The 17,739-nt window shown below is 42.1% G+C and overlaps 1 protein-coding gene across 1 annotated transcript in view; it reads right to left on the reverse strand.

The window, feature by feature from the left end:
* ITIH5 (inter-alpha-trypsin inhibitor heavy chain family, member 5) overlaps positions 1-17,739 on the reverse strand; it is a 78,693-nt gene that overhangs the window by 15,747 nt on the left and 45,207 nt on the right. Inside the window, exons 7-8 of the mRNA XM_004691097.2 lie at positions 17,372-17,488; positions 899-1,067 (exon numbers count right to left, since the gene is read on the reverse strand). Of these exons, the coding sequence (XP_004691154.1) occupies positions 899-1,067; positions 17,372-17,488 (286 nt within the window). The remainder of the gene's footprint in view (positions 1-898; positions 1,068-17,371; positions 17,489-17,739) is intronic.

The following is a 17,739-nucleotide window of genomic DNA, read 5'->3' on the forward strand; positions in this document are numbered from 1 at the left end:
GGGAAATAAGGGCTTTGTTTTGGTAGGAGATACTTAATATATGAAACAGGAAAAAATCCAGATGGAAAAGCATGAACTGGCTGTTTTACATATTTCATATAACCAAAGTAGGATTAATGAAAACAGCAAATTCAGGAAACAGAATCTCTATAAAGGGGCCTTAAGAAAGGGGGAAGGGTTTGTGGTAAGCAGCACTGAATCCAGACAGGTACTCATGTACCTGTGCACCCGTCCTGACCTACTGTGACCCACATTATAGCAAAAGTGAGACGCAGGTCCTGAGCGGAAAGGTCTTACCTGTAGCACAGAACACACAGCGCTAGTTCTTACAAACTTTAGAGTTTCTTACAAACTTTTCCCTCCTCTTTCAGCATTCTGCACACTAATCTCGGCACACACCCAAGCCGAATGTGCCAAGACTCAGAGCTCAGTATCCTCCCCTCTCGTTTACCACTTCCCACATTGCCCAAGGGATTCACACCATGCCCACTGCCACAGCCCAGCCAAAGGACAAGCAACTCGGCTCCATCTGCTGTTTAATCCGGTGCTAATATTCGAGCACACAAATCATTGGATCGTCTATTTGGCTTTAGTTCTCCACCCAAAGACAATTTACAAAAACAGCTTCATTGTTTAGGGTCCATGAGATAAGCCAGGAAAGGCTCCAAAACCTATCAGGTATTCTTCTTCATAACTTACTTGACCATCTTAGTGTGAGGGCCTGGAAGAGGAAAATTTAGAGTTTGGTGTTTAGAGAAACATAAGCTTCTGGGAAAACTCTCACCTGTTATCTCCTTTCCTGTGATCAGCTTCAGTTTTCAAATCCTTGTCTCTTGGCAGAAAATTAGCTCCCTACTCATTATCACATTAAAGCTCAGTGAAAAGGACTCATATTTACCTCCGGAGGGTGACATATGGTGAATGTAGATTTTGGCATCTCTGATATTGTCAGGAGTAACTGACACCAAATGGTCCTTCCACACTTTGATCCGATTGGAAAATCCAATGATACTGAAATGATCTTGGGGTCGGAGATCATGGAGAATTCTGAAGAGAGCATCTTTGGTCTAGGCAAACACAAAACCAAACTAGTCACATCTGATCACATTAGTCCACACCCCCCTGGTTTGAAGACTGTACAATGTAAATAAGGTTAGTGCCTACTATGTCAAGGGAAAATGTCAAGGAGCTTGTCGTGCAGCTGAAAAAGACTGGATGCAAAAAATATATTGAAATTTTATAGAAGACATTAAGTTGAAATCTGTGCTGTTGCAAGTCGGGGTGCCCTAGGCCTCCGGATTAACATGCTTTCACAATGCTCAGGTGTTCTTTGCCTGCCCCCCTCGGCCTAGTCCCCATTTTTCACCCGATAAGCCTCTAGTCAGTCTTTAAAATCTACGTTAGAGAGCTGTGGTCTCTATCTGAAACCATATCTAACACCCCCTGAAAGAGCTGATCTCCCACTCCTTGAGAGGAGCCATAGTCTCAACACATCATCGACTTGAGCACATATTCCACAGCCACTTCCCCTCTCTGTCCCTTGACCTCTACCGTGACCTCTGAGGCTGGGTCCCACCAGCCTCTGCTCACCCAGTGACAGTGATTCCCAACACTCAGAAATTGCTGGAGAGAGGGTTGGTGAGTGAACGCACATGTGGACAGATCAGGAATGATGAGATTAATCTCCCAATCTACTGTTTAAATACCATAGGACTTTTTAGAGAGTAAAAGCACTGTGGACTGGAGTGACATAAGAAAGCTTCACAGCAAAAGAGGAATTTGAGTAGGGGGGTTGTTTGAATATGGACCACTTGAAAGAAGGTAAGGAAAATGGCTTGCACAAATCCAAAAGGAGATATAGGTACATTCTAGAAGATCCAGAATATAAGGGTATGGGTAAAAGACATGACTTATGGAAAGAAGAAGAACAACATATGAAACTGGAAACAAAAAAATGCTAGGAGGCGGGGCATGAAACTTCTCGAAACAGCATTGTTGTTAGACATTGAGAGACTCCGTGTGAGTGATAAGAAACATTCATCACATTACTGCCAGAACAAGGACTTGTGGACCTTTCACAGTGGTGAAACACACGGGTGCTGGCAGCTCTGGGGCTGTTGGTCTGGGTCAGACCCTGATTGATCACGTACTGTCCACGTGACACTGCTCCTGTCATTCAGTCTCTTTCTTCACTGTGCCTAAGTTACCCCATCTGTAACGCAGGACCATACAACACCTGTCTTGTCAGTGGGTCAATTAAGTCGGTGACTATACAAAAAGCATTAGGAGGGGTTAAGGCACACAGAAGCTGGATGTCTTATTGCCAGTGGGTGGAAGGCAGCAGAATTTAACAAAAACAATAAAGTCTGGAGCAATGACATCTAGAGTGGGGTGTGCTGAAGTAGTCAGGATTCTAAAACATTTTTTTCTCTTCTGAATCTTCCTATCTTTCCTCTCTTTAGTCTTGCTTTTCAATCCCGTCTCCAACTGCTCACCCTCTAATTCCATGGTTCAACCCTTGAATTTCACAGAAAGCTCAAAATTCACTTGTGAAAAGTCTTTGACCCATGTCTACTTTCCAATCTGCACGATGCATCTTTCCTGGACAGTTTCGTAAACTCACAGTGTCTGACATGTGTTCATTGACCTTCTCCTTGCCAACCTTTCCTGAATTAATGATAGTTGTGTCCCAACCTCCTGTGTCTCTTCATTCCCAGGCTGAGAAAGCAGGAGTTGAACGCTCTCACCAGGAGCACTGCGATGATGACACTGGCAGCTGGCATCCCTTCCACTCCTCAGCTGTGATGCCAAGTGCAAGTGCTTTCCCTACATTGAGGGGTTGATCCACCTTGTCCTCATAAACCATTCAAAATAAAGCAACTATTAATATTTCCACTTTACTGGCAAAGATGAAGTGATGGAGGGCTTATGCATCACGCCCTGGGGAGCCTGGGTTAAATAAAAGCTAGGAAGTCAGACTCCTGGCTAACACAACAGCCCCAAGACCGCTGGCGTGGGAAGTGGTCTGAGTTATAATCCTTATACTGTGCAGCTCATTTTTGGATTCCTTCCAGATCCCTGCATGTTGACGGGTTGTTTATTCTTTGTTTCTTTCACTTCATGTCTGGCAGCAATGAATGAATTCCTCTCCTATAACATCCTTGCAGAAAGAGCGGCATGGATTCTGCATCCACCCGGGGAAGAGACAATGAACATCTTTCATTAAATCCATCTTCTCATCCTACAGGGGGCTGTCCCTCTTCCTAATCTAACCCCTTCCTCTAGCTCTTCCAAGAGAAAACAATGACAATGGCAGAGTTTATTATCATTTGGAGCCTCTGTTCTCTCCCACGACTGGGCCTCCTTACCACCCTTCTGTCCCGTCACACCCAGTTATTCAAAAGACAGATTCACTGGCAGCTGGATTTTGTGTCCTCTCCCTAATCCAACTCTCATTCTTAAGAAACACTTCTAAGGAACTTGTGAAGATAAGCAGAATCCAAAGCCCAAATTTGTCAGCATTATTTGGATGCCAGCATCAGGTATCTGTGGGCTCTTTACCAAGATAGCCATCCCCTCTGTCTTGAAACTCTGCTGACCACTGACTTCCCTGGCTGTACCCTGGGCTCCTTCTCTTTGACCAGCCCTCCCCTGCCTTTGGAGGTCCGCACATCTGCCCCCCAGGCACGCCCACGCCACCATGCTCCATTCCCAGTCATTGTAACTGACTTCCAGACTTCTCCCTGGAGTTGCCTCTCTCACTGGTCCCAGGCCAACCTGCTCACCACTTCTCCCCTTGTGCCTGTAGATATCTTAGAGGCAACAAGTGACAGCTGGAAATTCTATCTTTTCACCCAAACCCATTTCTCCTCTGCACTGGGAGAGACACCGAGATGTGAGTGGGACTTGACCACCCACAGAGCCTTCTTTCTATCTCTCCTTAACCTCACATTCTCAGCCCCCATCCTCCTTCTCTCCCTCTTCCCAACCTTTCTCTCCTAAATTCTTTGAGGTCATTTTCCATTTCCTAATCACCTCTGCCCTACATTGGCAACAATTTTTTCTTTTGTATTTTTTAATACAAGAAAAAAATCCTTTTTAAAAAGATCAGAAGAAATACATCAAAATTATAAAGCTGTCCTACAGTGGCTGTCAAAACACTGTTGTACCATAGGCCCCTTCAGAAACTTTTTCCCGCATGTGCATGCAATTTTAAGTTAAATGGGATCACATAACTATCATATGCTATAAAGTTTGTGCTTACGATATCACTTGCAGTTTTTGTGCCCATAGATAAATGCCTGCCATATCATTCTTATGACAGCACAATATTCTACTCTATGCATATACCATCAATGAATATTTTTTTAATATTTAGGTAACACTGCCATGAAGTGCCTTACTTATATCTCTCTGTGTCCACAGCTCTTGCCTTAGGATAAGTCCCCATCTGAAACTTGTGCGGCTTAGGACTTCTACTTCTGAAAGGATTTCACCTGTCCCCACATTGCTGCCACAGTGATACTTTCTACAAAGATAAGAGTGGGCCCACCCTTTGAGATCCCCTAAAACTGACACCCACATCTCTCCCGACACTCATCAAATTTCAGTATCATTACTCCTTCAAACTCTTCCCCAAAAGGACGTCCGCTCCTGTTCCCTCTGCCTGGAATGCCCTTCCCTACATCTGCCCCACTTTGATCCCTTCTCAGCCTCTGGTCCGGGCTTAACCCATCCATTCCCCTCCAGAAAGCCACCCTGTTTTTCCCTTCACATATCCAAAGAGAATGTAATTACTTATTTGTATATTTGTTTGCCTACCCAATCAATTCCATGCTTCTGAATACAGCAGCTTTTTCTATTTTGTCATTCTATATTTAAAACCCAGCAGTGCCTGGCTGTAAGACAGACCTGATATAAGTTTCCTGTATAAACAGTGAATAAACTGTCTCATGCTAGATAGGAGTTTCCCAAAACAGCTGCCCCTTGCTCTTTCCCATTCCCCCAACATATTTTGCACACGGTAGGCTTTCAGTAAATATCTATTGAGAGGAGAGAAAAAGAAGTGGACTTCCATTGAGTGAATGCAAAGGAAGTAAGAGACACAGACCTGTCCTTGAGACTTTACAACATAATGCTGAGAAGGACGCTGTGTAGGAAACAGAGCTGACCCACAGATAGAGTTACAGTAAAAATAAATAACTCAGATCATTACAATAAATAGAAGTGGGTGGAGTGCTCTGGTGTTGACAGCAGCAGCTATAGTCAGGGTGCTGGCAACATTTTGAGTCCTCACCCTTTCTTCCACTTGGAGCCTACAGGATCCCAGCATGATCAGGGGTGCTCCTGGTCGAAGCATCTAGACCTCTGAAAAGTCCAAAGGTGAACAGTGGTGATGAGAGACACCACCACTTGGAGCCCAAATCCAAAGCACACAGTTGGCACTGTGGGATGCAGGCTGCTTGTTTAGCTGCTGGCACCCTTAGGGAACTCACAGAGTGAGCAGAAGACCTCAAGAGGGGCCGACCTGGTTTCTGTGCTGATAATTCCCCCCAGTGGTGATGGATATTCTGCTTTACGAGTAGTTGCTCTACCATCTACACCTTCTCCCCTTAGGTCAGCAACTACAGGATTCTTATGATCTTGTAAGGCCACAGCTGTGATTTATCCTCACATGCACCAGAGGAAGGCCAGCCAGCGGGTTCCCAGTTGCTCCTTTCCAGTTGAATTAGTATCTTTTAGATAGTCTCCCTCTTTTCCTGAGGGACCCAGGGCCTGTAACCACCACCATTAACCCTTCTTTTGCCGTCCCTGTGCTCATTTGGGTCTATGCCCCAAGAACTCTGCAGTCTGTAGAGACCAACACGCAAGCTGAAAATTCGAGTGCAGAGAGAAGAACAAAAGCAAATGGCCTTAAGCTGATATTTCTGTGGACTGTGTTTACATGCTGAATATTAACAGAAAGAGTCAGACTTTTTCCAAGAGTCCAGTCCAGAGAACAGGGTAAGCACATTCCAGAAAGTTTAGAGGAAGTCCAGAAAGGCAGAGTGTGCAGTCCAAGTTCTGAACTATCCTGAAGGCAAAGGGCCATCACAGAAAGGACTGGACTCCATTCCCTGAGGGTGCCTCCCAACCCACGGTTGGATAGAGAAAATGAAGAGGCACCGTGGGCGTATCAGTGTAGGTGGGTGGTCGAGGATGCCACCACCTCTTCTCTCCCGCAAAATATTCTTCAGCTAACCCCACCTGAAGGCACAGATACTGGATACCTCAGCATACCAAGTCCTGTGGAACAATTCCCGTGCCCCAAAGCTCCACCTAGTGGGCTTGTGCATTGGAAGGGGCCCAGCCTGCTGCAGACAATCCCAAAACGCATGACGTGGAATAACGGTGCCTTGAAAAGAACCTGTAATAGATGACCACCGGAAATTTTATCAATGTCTACCTTGGAGACCTTTTAAGATCGACATATGAAATTTATGATGATAAAGACTGTGTAGTAAGCATGTCAATTAATACAGCTGGGGTAAAGCTCAGATTAGTGAGGGGCGCTAAATGCCCAACACTGTAAAGTTATATTCACTCTTTGGAGTCAAAGGACTAGCTTCCAGAAAGTCACCATCCTCATCATTTTTGTGTTTGGGAACAAGGACAGGGTTCATGTGGTGGGGGGGAGAGGTTTGGATCACTGCTTCCAATTCCTAGGTGGTAACCTTGTTGGGGAGGAGTCAGTAAACCTTGGGGAGAAAGGGTGATGGAGAAGAGGCAGGAACCCATACCCTGTGCCTGGAGGAAGGTAAACCAGAAGCATGCAAAGGGTTGACTGGGAGGAGACAGAAGGCTTAAGGTGACCAGCTAGCAAGAGGCCCAGGAGGGCTCCTCTGTGGGTGGGCGCTGGGGCAGATCTCTGACCCACAGGCAATACGAATGCCTGGGCACCCTGCTGATGCCTGAGCTCCATCTGCAAACATCACCTGATAAAAGCATAGAATCCTACTTATTCAGAAGCACAAAGCAGAAGGCTTATTCTCTCCTTGAAGATGCTTTAACAGTGACAAGTAACTCTTCTATGCCCTTTCCTGTGTTAAAAGGAGAAAAAACTATTTCCTTTAAAAATAATGTCTTACAAGTTAATTCCAGCTCTGCCTCAGGCTTATTATTAAGTAAATATTTTAATCTCTGTCTTCTTAAATTCTTGTGGGAACAAGCAGGCTATAAATAAATTAAAAAAAAAAAAAACTCTCTTCCAGATTCTCCCTTCATTCAATATTGTTGACAATGGTCCTCTCAGGTCTTGTGGGTCTTCAGAAAGCAAAAGGGGACTGTCCGCAATAGCATCTGTACAAAGGAGCAGGGCTGGGTGCCAAGATACACCCCCTTCTCCATTCTTCATTTACATGTACCTAGTGAGATTCCTAAGAGGGAGGAGAGTGTCCAGAGGCAGGTGGCTCCCTGCACTGAGCTGTATTAGGGACAAAGATGGAGCCTTCTTACCCTCTATTTTGTAAACTGAGACCAAGCAGCTACAGTCTCTTGGCACAGATCTCAAACAGGAAGCACTTCCCTGCTAACAACCATGCTATGAAGGACTATTAATTGTTTCCCTAGAAGAGAAGCAGAAGCAGCATAACAAGACCCTCAGAGTGAAATATCAGTAGAGCCCATGGAAAACCCAACTACCAGCCCATCCTGGCCATCAGTTCCATCAGGGGACCCTTTGACGCCACTTTTCTCAAATATTTCCAGCATGTGCCAAGCCACACTCGATAGGAACTAATTGGGACACAAAAAGCTCTTGTCCCACAACCCAGGGTTGTTAGGCAGAACACTCAAGGAACCCATGACATCATAGTCAAGGGTGTTAGCTATCAGCCGCTCCATGTCTGCAGCAGAATGGCCAGGCTGTTCTCCCAGACAGTCCCATCACTGGCCTCATTTGGAAGGGTTTAACAAGGAGTGACGTTGTCCTTTTCATTGGCCACGGCAGTCCTTTCAACGACCCCAGGGGATAACCTTTAATGATGAACAATTTAAATAATCCAACAAAGAAATCTAAGATCTTCTAAAAGACTAATTGGAGACCTGAGAGAGAATCATGAGCAACAGATACCTACTGTGAAGAAAGCCATAGGTTTCTGAGAACTGTTACTGGGAAATGGAATATGCGCACTACAAACTGAAGTAGATCAACCTCCAACCTTTTCTTAGCAGGGCAGAGATACTGGACATCCATTGGAAGAGGGGAAATGTATCTATTTTGCCCTGGTTAGCCTCTTAGTCTTGATGTCAGCAAGTGAACATCTTCAATGTCCAGGACAACCTGCTATTAAGGAAGGCACTGAAGGCATCCTGTTTGAAGGGACAGATGAAATAAAAAAATCATCTGTGGGGCCCTCCCCGGTGGCGCAGTGGGTTAACGCACAGCACTGGGAATTGAAAGCCACTTCTGCATGAGTTCAATCCCCGCCTGCCCCAGAGGTGACCTGCATGACACAGCAGACCTCTTCTGGTCCACCCGCTGCTCCCCTCAGCAGTGTACTTTGTCAATCTGCCTGTTCTGCTCCCCGCTCTGTCTCGGGTGAATCCTTTTACCGCCCCTGCACCTCTGGCCTGTACCCTAGTTCTGTATGCACAAATAAATAAATAAATCTTAAAAAAAAATCATCTGTGCTGCCAACACAAGTTGGCACAGATCCTCACTGCAACCTTACACTGCCACTACCTGCCATGAGGAGGAGACGGAAATGTCCACCATCCCAGCATCTCTCTGCACACTCAGCAGGCAACTATGTTCAGTGCTGTCTCACATGCCCCAGGTCATGGTCACAGCCAAGACCTGAGTTACCACATCCTGCCAGCAGAGGTTGCTAGTCCATGCGTATAAAGTCTGCTTCAGAGGAGTATTTCAAGGCCACTGTATTTCAAGATCAGAGCTTGTTCTGTGAAAGGTAGCTAAAGTTCTTCTTTATATTCAGTACGTCTTCCAATGATTTGAAAGAAAGTCTTCTGAAATCTTGTGACTGACACACCAAGGAATCTCTATTTTAAATCCCAACTTTGGTTGAAGGCATTAAATTGAATGAGAAAGATCACTTCTCCATTGTATATTTGTTTTTATTTTGTTATACATCAAAAAGTCTATAACAACAAATTGCATTTGGGAAAAAAAACCCAAAATATTAAAAAATCTGACTCCACCACTCACTACAGAATAAATATTTCAAGTAATTGTATAAACTCATAAAAGAAATCAATGCTAACACAACATCTGATTCTCTCTTGTTGCTACTGCCCCACATGACTCCTGAAGAGAACCATGACATAATTTATATGAAAAATAAAACTTTTAAGTTATAATATAAGCAACAAAGAGTATCCAAAAAGTGGTCTCTCAAATTTGAGGAATCTTGCTGAAAGGAACTCATTTCTTACTAGCCAAAACTTTCCTCTTAAAGAGCAAAAACTAGTAAGTTTTTAGATATATGTAATATAAATGGAACACTTGGAATAGAGGTCATCTTGTCTTCCAAATAATAACTTGAAATTCATCTAGAAGTAAATGCAGAAAACATTTCCTTGGTCTTTGCATTTTCATATTCAGACTAGCAGGAAGAACACATGACCTACCTAAGTTAAGCAAAATCATAAGACTCCACTCTCTGGTGGTGCAGCAGGTTAAAGCACAGCACTAAGAAGCTAAAGCCACTTCAGCATGAGTTCAATCCCCGCCCTGGAGGTGACCCACATGGCGCGGCAGACCTCTCCTGATCCTCCCGCTGCTCCCCTCAGCAGTGTACTTTGTTGATCTACCTGTTCTGCTCCCCCCCTCTGTCTCTGGTGAATCCTCTGGCCTGTATCCCAGTTCTGTATGCATAAATAAATAAATCTTTTTTTTTAATCATAAGGCTCCTATATTTTAAAATATATTATTTGAAATTATTAGCATTTCATCTGCTGTTGAAATGTTCTTTCCACACACTGCTGAGCTAGATTATACTGTAATTCTGGTTCTATTTATATATAAATGTGTGATTACACAATATACATATATGTATGTATTTACCCAATATGTAAAAAGTAAAATGATTATTTCTTTATAACAAGAGAAATGCACCTTTTATGTAAAGGTTCAGATCTAATACCAATATGACTTCAGGACTAGCTCTAAAAGGGAATGATTGTTAAAGACAAAATTCTGGCTAAATTCAGCCTTAACTAAAAAAAAATAAAGACTGAATAGATTTACATATTATAAATTAACTAAACCTCATTAGTCTCTATATTTTGGATCATGTTCTAATTTTAGAAGGAAACTACCTCTCTTGTTACTTCTCTGACTAACATTAAGATTTATCACCTAATGTTTTGACTCTACTTTGAAATGTATCAAACATTCACAAAGTATGCCATTATACAGTCTTCTAAGCTCTCTACCATTAACATTTGTTTGGATCTTTAAGATGGATTAAGCATATCTATTTTTCATGCATAATGTGTAACTCAAACTCAAAGCATACTTTTTTACTACTCTTCATATGGAAGATTAGTATCAAATTTGCCCTCATGATGGAACCCATACATCTCACACTGGTCCAGAATCACTCCTTTCTATAGGGTCTAGCTGGTCATTGACAGGTATGGCTAACTAGTTGCTCAAATAGGAAGCAAATATAGCAAGTAGACAAGAGTTTGCCTATGTCTATAGGTGTCCTTTGTACTCTGTGTCTGCCTTGCATGCACTGACACTCCTAACTAGCTGAGTTCTTGGTTTTCAGGGCCTGCCTAAAATGAAATTAATATCGCTCAACTGCATGTCTGGATTCTGGAACCCCACCTACTTCATTCTACAAATTTTTGGTGCCTGACTCTGACTGCCTTTGACCCATTCAACTTTCCGCTCTATATGAGTTCTCAGGACTCCTGTTTTTCCTGACCACTCATTATAAACTCCTGGGAGATATGCCTTGGGAAACATCAAGAAACAGCCCTCAGAAGTATAGGACAGTGGAGGAGCAATTATGTAAGAAGTAAACAGGATATCTGCAAATGTAGATAGTACATGCAAGAAAATATTTGGAGGAAGTGGAATCACTCTCCTGCTGGAGGTAGCCTCCAGTGCCTCTTTCCACAGCCTATTCTCTTATGTGAGGCAAAAAGTGAGGTTTTTGTTGTAGAAGGGAAAGATAATAAAAAACCAAGTGAACTCAAATGTTGGGAATTGGGAAGAAGCTTTCATTACTATTTCTTGTCATCCTCCTTTGTACTAGAATGTTGATTCTAGAGAGCAAGAGGGTCCAGAACAGAGGAGGAAGTTTCCTGAGATTTAAGGGACTAAATGGAACCATTCCTCTTTTTATGTTGTCAGACTACCTGGGGAGAAAAGTGTTTCAGACAATAATTTTATCCACATTCAAGCAAAAGTGGGTATTTCAGAGTATCAAAGAAAGCTAGTATCTGAAACAGTGACTGTGAGAATGGCTGTCTTTTTGCCTGACTGAGGGAGACCCAACTCAACAGGCTTGTGGAAGTCAAAAATGGCCAAGATCACACTTATCCACAAGGATGAGGGCTTTATCCTTAGAGACGTGGATCTACCAGAGCACACTTAAAAAGTGTATGTTTAAAAAAAAAACCGAATCATAATCATAACTGCTCTATGCACTGGCTGAGACTGTCTCTGCCATCCATCTCTCGAAGACATATGTTTGAAGACTTGAGATACCCTAACAGCATCTGCCTCTACTGTCATCTCCCTCCCACTATATCCAAGTCTTGGGGACAGTAGGATCAAGTGAGGCACATGCCTCCACCTCCCGACAGGAGGCAGGAGTTGGTTCTGGTGGTCTGGCAGGTGAGTGCCTACATGTGCCTCTAGTGATGGTGGCAAATGTCCATGACATCACATGGGGCAGAGCACCATGCTGAACAGCAGTTTCAATTGGTACAAAGGGCATTTTAATTGAGATTTTAATTGAGCAGAATACCTGTCACTGAAATCTCTTCATTGATTCCAAAATTCTTTATCACCTGTGTATCACTACCCAAATTTGATAAGCTCCAAAGCTAACTTTCAGACTCTCTCTCTTATTTTCTCTCTCTCTCATTCTCCCCTTCTTGCCCTCAAGTAATCTCATTTATTCTTCAGCAAAAACTACCATTTAGCTCAAATTCACCTCTTCATACGACTTCTGTCCAAACTGCTATGCCCATCTCTGACTTCCACAGGAAACCTTTATCATCTCGTGGTCACTGCAATCTAAATTTGCTGAAATATAGTACTTCTCCTATAGCATATAATCAACACATGATAGTTTTTCTCTCAAATAAGCCCTTTTTCTAGAATTTCATACTTCTTGTCTGCCTCAAGCCCTTTCCCTAAGGTTTTCTTCTACAATAAGACATGTGGGAATCGATTCAGATGTGATTGTTCCATTTTTCTTTTTGCCCCAGAAATCTAGAGTACTTAATTAAAGTAACTTAATGGGGTTCTCCCTGGTGGTGCAATGGGTTAAAGCACCACACTATGAAGCTCTCAGAAGCCACAGCAGTACGAGTTCGATCCCCAGCCAGAGAGGTGACCCACATGGCATGGCAGACCTCTCCTGACCCGCCCGCTGCTCCCCTCAGCAGTGTATTTCAGTAGATCTGTCTGTTCTGTTCCCCCACTCTGTTCTGGTGAATCCTCTCACCCACCATACCTCAGGCCTGTACCCCAGTTCTGTAAGCATTAATAAATCTTTAAAAAAAAAAAAAAGGAACTGAATGATTCTTTCTTGCACATGCTTCTTCTCTTACCTCACTGTTTTTGCAAAACTATCTCTCTCTTTCCTAGACCCTTCCCCAACACCCATTGTCCCTCTGTCTGACTAACTTCTAGGAGACCCTTACAACTCATTCAACGACCGTTATTTCTGAGAAACAGTCATTTCCCCTTACCTCACCCTAAAATGAACAGAGCAACACCCGCCCCCCATGACATCACTGTATCTTACAGGTATCTTTGTTGTAGGTGGTACTTCACATATGACTTTCACATGACTTGTCTTCTACTCTGGTTTCTTAATTACCATTGTATCTCTTATGCCTAGTCCTTCTCCTATGGCATATAATCAGTGTTTATTTCATTCATGGAGAATCTGAAGTCGGTACTCAAAGCCAAGCAGAGTTCCTAAGCAGAAGTCAGGTATCCTGAGCAAGCAAAGGGTGCAGCTGTGACAGCAAGCATGCGCAGCTCGAGGAATCTCCCTCATCACCATCAGCCTGCAAGGCCAGCCAACCCCAGGTCTTACAGGGTTTTCTGGCACTCCCCACCATATCCACATTTGTTATCACATTTAATTCTCTTTAACTTAACAGTAGTTACTTCATTGTTACTTATAGCAAGAGTTTCTTTTGGGACTTTATAAAGAAAGTCCTCTGATCCTGACTGGAGACGTGATGCAAAATGAGGAAGCCAGAAAGGGGAAGGTGGGCTTTTCTGTTTGATAGTGAACCAAGCTTTTAGATCCTAACAACAAGGTCTAAACAGATAAGGCAGGAGAACTCAAAGCTTTATATTGTTCATTTTTAATTTGTTTCATTGCCACACAGTACCTTCAACCAGAGATCCTCAAAAAGTTTAAAACATGACCTTATTTGGAAAAATCTTAACAATTTTTTAAACGGACATCTCTAATTTATTTAAAACATTATAGCAAAAACTAAAAATTTCAAAATATAAAATTGTCTATATTATCAATATCATTACTATGGTATCACATCATAATTTAAAATCATCTGTGTTATCATTGGTGAAGAGGGCTTCTTTTGAAGCTAAAAGTCCAAGTTCTTACTGGCTTCAATGTTTCACAAAAATATTTGCCCTCTGTCCATCATTCATTTCCTCATATCCAGAGTAGAATGAAAAACACCAATTTGCCTTCAGTTCACTGCCCCAAGTCCCAGATTTCTGTTTTGCAACGTATTTCTGACACACACAACTGCCAGGGGCAATGTTTTGACAAGAAGAGGTAATAGGTGAGGAAAATACAATAAATTGAAATGATCTCTAGACATAAGTCCACTAGTCATCACTCTAGACCTGGGGTCAACAACCCAGGGCCGGGGGGCCAAATCCAGACTGTTTTAATAACGCTTTACTGGAACATAACAGGTCTATTTCTTTGCATATAGTTTATGACTGCTCTGTGATACAGCAGTGGAGTAAAGTTGTTCTGTAATAGGGGCCCAGTGGCACCTAGAGGCCATGGGCAGTGGTCTGAAGGCTGCAGGTACAGCAGCACCTTCCGGCCCACTACCTCAGTGCGTGCAGCCCCACGAGGGCTGCAGGGCTAAGGTTTGCCCTTCTAAGAACAACCAAAAGAAGTTACAACAAACAACTAAAGGGCTGCAGGGCTAAGGTTTGCCCTTCTAAGAACAACTAAAAGAATGACAACAAGAAAAGATAGATAGATCTTAAAGAGTATCAAAGAGTTAGCAAAACAGTGAGAAAAAACATCTGGGAGAAGAAAAATAATTAATGATGGGCTCAGCATTTCGGGATTACTTTTATCTAAGGGATGTTTGTCAATGCCAAAGAAACATATTCATGTACTACATAATAACATATCATTCATCAATGGATTGTATATATACTAGCGGTTCCAAAATTCTTATTGCCTAGTAAGATTGCAGTCATAAAATTACAGTGGTTTATGCCAGCTTCATACCTCCTGTGTTTAACAAATCTCTTAATAGCATTATATGCTATTATGCTTGATTTATAATTATATTGTTTTGTTCATTACAGTCCCAAACTTAGAAATTCCACTGTCACACAGTGCAAAGATTACACAACAATGAAAATACCCAATGATGCATTTCCCAGAATATACCCATATCATAAATAGAGACTGTATCTAAAAGGCTAAGCATCACTTTTGTAGCTTAGGGTTCTAAAAGGTGAAGTTCAGAGTATGAGGGACAAAGTTCAGGGACTCCGGTAAGCCACCTACACTGTGCAAAATAAACAGAAGCCAGCTCTTAAAAGGACTATTTTGAGTCATTTTGGTTGCTTAGAAAATTCTCAGCCCCTGAACATGAACTAAACTGATCTCAGATTTTAATTTCCTTAGGTACCTGACAGAAACTAATCAAAACTCTTTATAGAAGAATATCATCAACCTAGGCCTTTTTTCCCTGCAGTTTTTAAAACGTAGTGTCCATTATGCAATCAAAGATAACACACCATGCCAGGAGAGAAGATGAGAAACAATAAAACATCATCTGAAGGACTCCAGTGTTTGTTATAATTTAATGTAGACTTTAAAACACTATGTTTACTATGTTTGAGGAAATTTAATCAAAAACTGTGTAAGATAATATTCTAAAAAGTGACAGAAGCTTCTTGCAAAAGCAGCAAACAGAAATTCTAGAACAAAGAAGAATGCAATATCTGAAATAATTCAATTGATGTGTTAACAGGACAACCTGAATATAAAGTAGAATATAAACAACATATATGAAGGGAGTTTGTGAACTGAAATACAGATTTGAGGTAAAGCACAAAAAAGCAAATATTGGAATGTATAGAAGAGAACATGGAAAACGCAAAGTATATGGACCCAAAAAATGCAGCATAGGAATCCCAGAAGAAAAAATGAGCCAAAGCAATTTCAGATATAATGACTGAAGTTTTTCCATGAATCCATATAACCATGAAGTTCTATGAGGCAGAATCTCAGGCAGAACAAGAAAAAAGTACCCACACCTAAAACTATAATACTAAAACTGTAATACTAAAGCTACAGAAAATTAAAACAATGAGAAAAATTTGGAAAAGTTAACAATAAAAGATTACCTTTAGAGGAGCAACAGTTAAAGTTTTCATGGACTTTTCAATAGCAACAATAGAAATCAGTAGACAATGAAATTTATCTTCAATAGATAAGATAAAATCACTACCAACCTAGAACTCTGTACCCCTTTAATATTCTTGGGGCCCTCCCTGGTGGGTTAAAGTGCAGCACTGCAAGCTAGCTGCCTCTGCTTCCTAGCAAGTTGGATCCCCAGCCCAGGAGGTGATCCGCCAGAGGCAGCAGACCTCTCCTATCTCGCCCACTGCTTCTCTCAGCAACGTACTTTGTCAATCTGCCTTTTCTGCTCCCCACTCTGTCTCTGATGAATCCTCTTGCTGCCCCTGCACCTCTGGCCTGTGCCCCAGTTCTGTATGCATAAATAAATAAATAAATGTTAAAAAAAATAGGAAGAAGAAAGTAATCCAGGTGGGAGGTAAGTGATGTGAAGTGAAAGAAAAACAGTAAAAATGGAGGAGCTGATGTGCTGACCTCTGTACAAAAATGTGATATTGAAGAACTACAAGAAGCTGACTTATTAAAAGAGGTTATATTTTTCTTATAGTAGTTAGAATTTATGTTTGGTTATCCTTGACGTCATATCCTTTTACTCATAACTGTTATATACCTTTTATTGTTGTAGGGTAGAAGTAAATCCTCATACAATGAAGAAAAGGTCAACATTGTTTTCTACATGGTTTAAAAAATAAAAATGGGCAAAGATACCACTGACAAAATAATAACAGAAAATATTGACAATCAAGTATCAGCTTGGATCAATTTCTTCTACATGTGGAGTGAGATCTACAAGAGGGAGGGACAGAAGGTTTTTAATGAGGTTTGAAATACTATTTTTTGCACATATCAACCACATATTATTAGTTGATAAACATAGATAAAGAATTTAGAGAAAAGCTGAGAGATCAACGTTTGTGATAAATATAGACGTAATAAATAGTCTGGCAATTAGGAACAGTTCTTTCTGTTTTCCACCACGTGTGTTATACATCGATCATAAATGCAAAATTTTGATAATTGTGATAGCATAAAACCCTCTTTTCAGTAGTTAGCATAACATGTAAATATATGTCCCATTAATGTCTTTCCCAGCCCTAGAGTGTCTAAGATACATCCTAAATACTTTGAGATTATCAGTTCTTAGTCATTGAAATGTAAATCATTTGTCCTAAGGATAGGCCAAAGGGATAAATGACGCTATTTCATGGTCCTCACACAACAACATTCTCCCAATGTTCAGCGGGTTTCTGTTTGTTCCTGTCTCATTCACATTATCTACTCTGCCAGGCCTGTATTTGATGGTGTTTCTACAGTATGTCCCTCTGCTCTCATAAAACCACCATGCTGAAACAATAATTTATGTCTATGGCTTAGCCGAATCAGTTCAGGAATTTTCTTTGTAGGCAAGAATAGCTGGTTTGTGAAGCAGACAGCTGGCATCAATTGACTCTTATCCACAATGAGCATCATTGTGTGAGGCCAAAGTGAGAGGCATAAACGGGCAGCGGGCACCCACTCACCTGCCGGAGTTTGGTTCCTACCATGGAGGCGCTGCTGTCAAGCACAAATACCACATTCTTGGGTAAAGGAGGAAGGTCTTTGGGGGCAAAGTAGTGCACAAAATAGCCATCTAGAACCTGGTAGAGGGAAAAGAAATTTAAACAGTAGTACCCAGAGGACCCTCCCTTGTGGCACAATGGGTTAAGAGCAGCACTGTGAAGCTGGCTGCAGAGCTTCAGCACGAGTTTGAGTTCAATCCCAGGCCAGGGAGCTGACCCACATGGGCTGTCTCACCCCTGCTCCCCTCAGCAGTGTACTTCGTCAATCTGCCTGTTCTGCTCCCCAGTCTGTCTCTGGTGAATCCTCTCACCACCCATGCACCTCTGGC

Source organism: Condylura cristata, unplaced genomic scaffold, assembly GCF_000260355.1.
Source record: "Condylura cristata isolate star-nosed mole 26May11 unplaced genomic scaffold, ConCri1.0 scaffold00030, whole genome shotgun sequence".
NCBI lineage: Eukaryota > Metazoa > Chordata > Mammalia > Eulipotyphla > Talpidae > Condylura > Condylura cristata.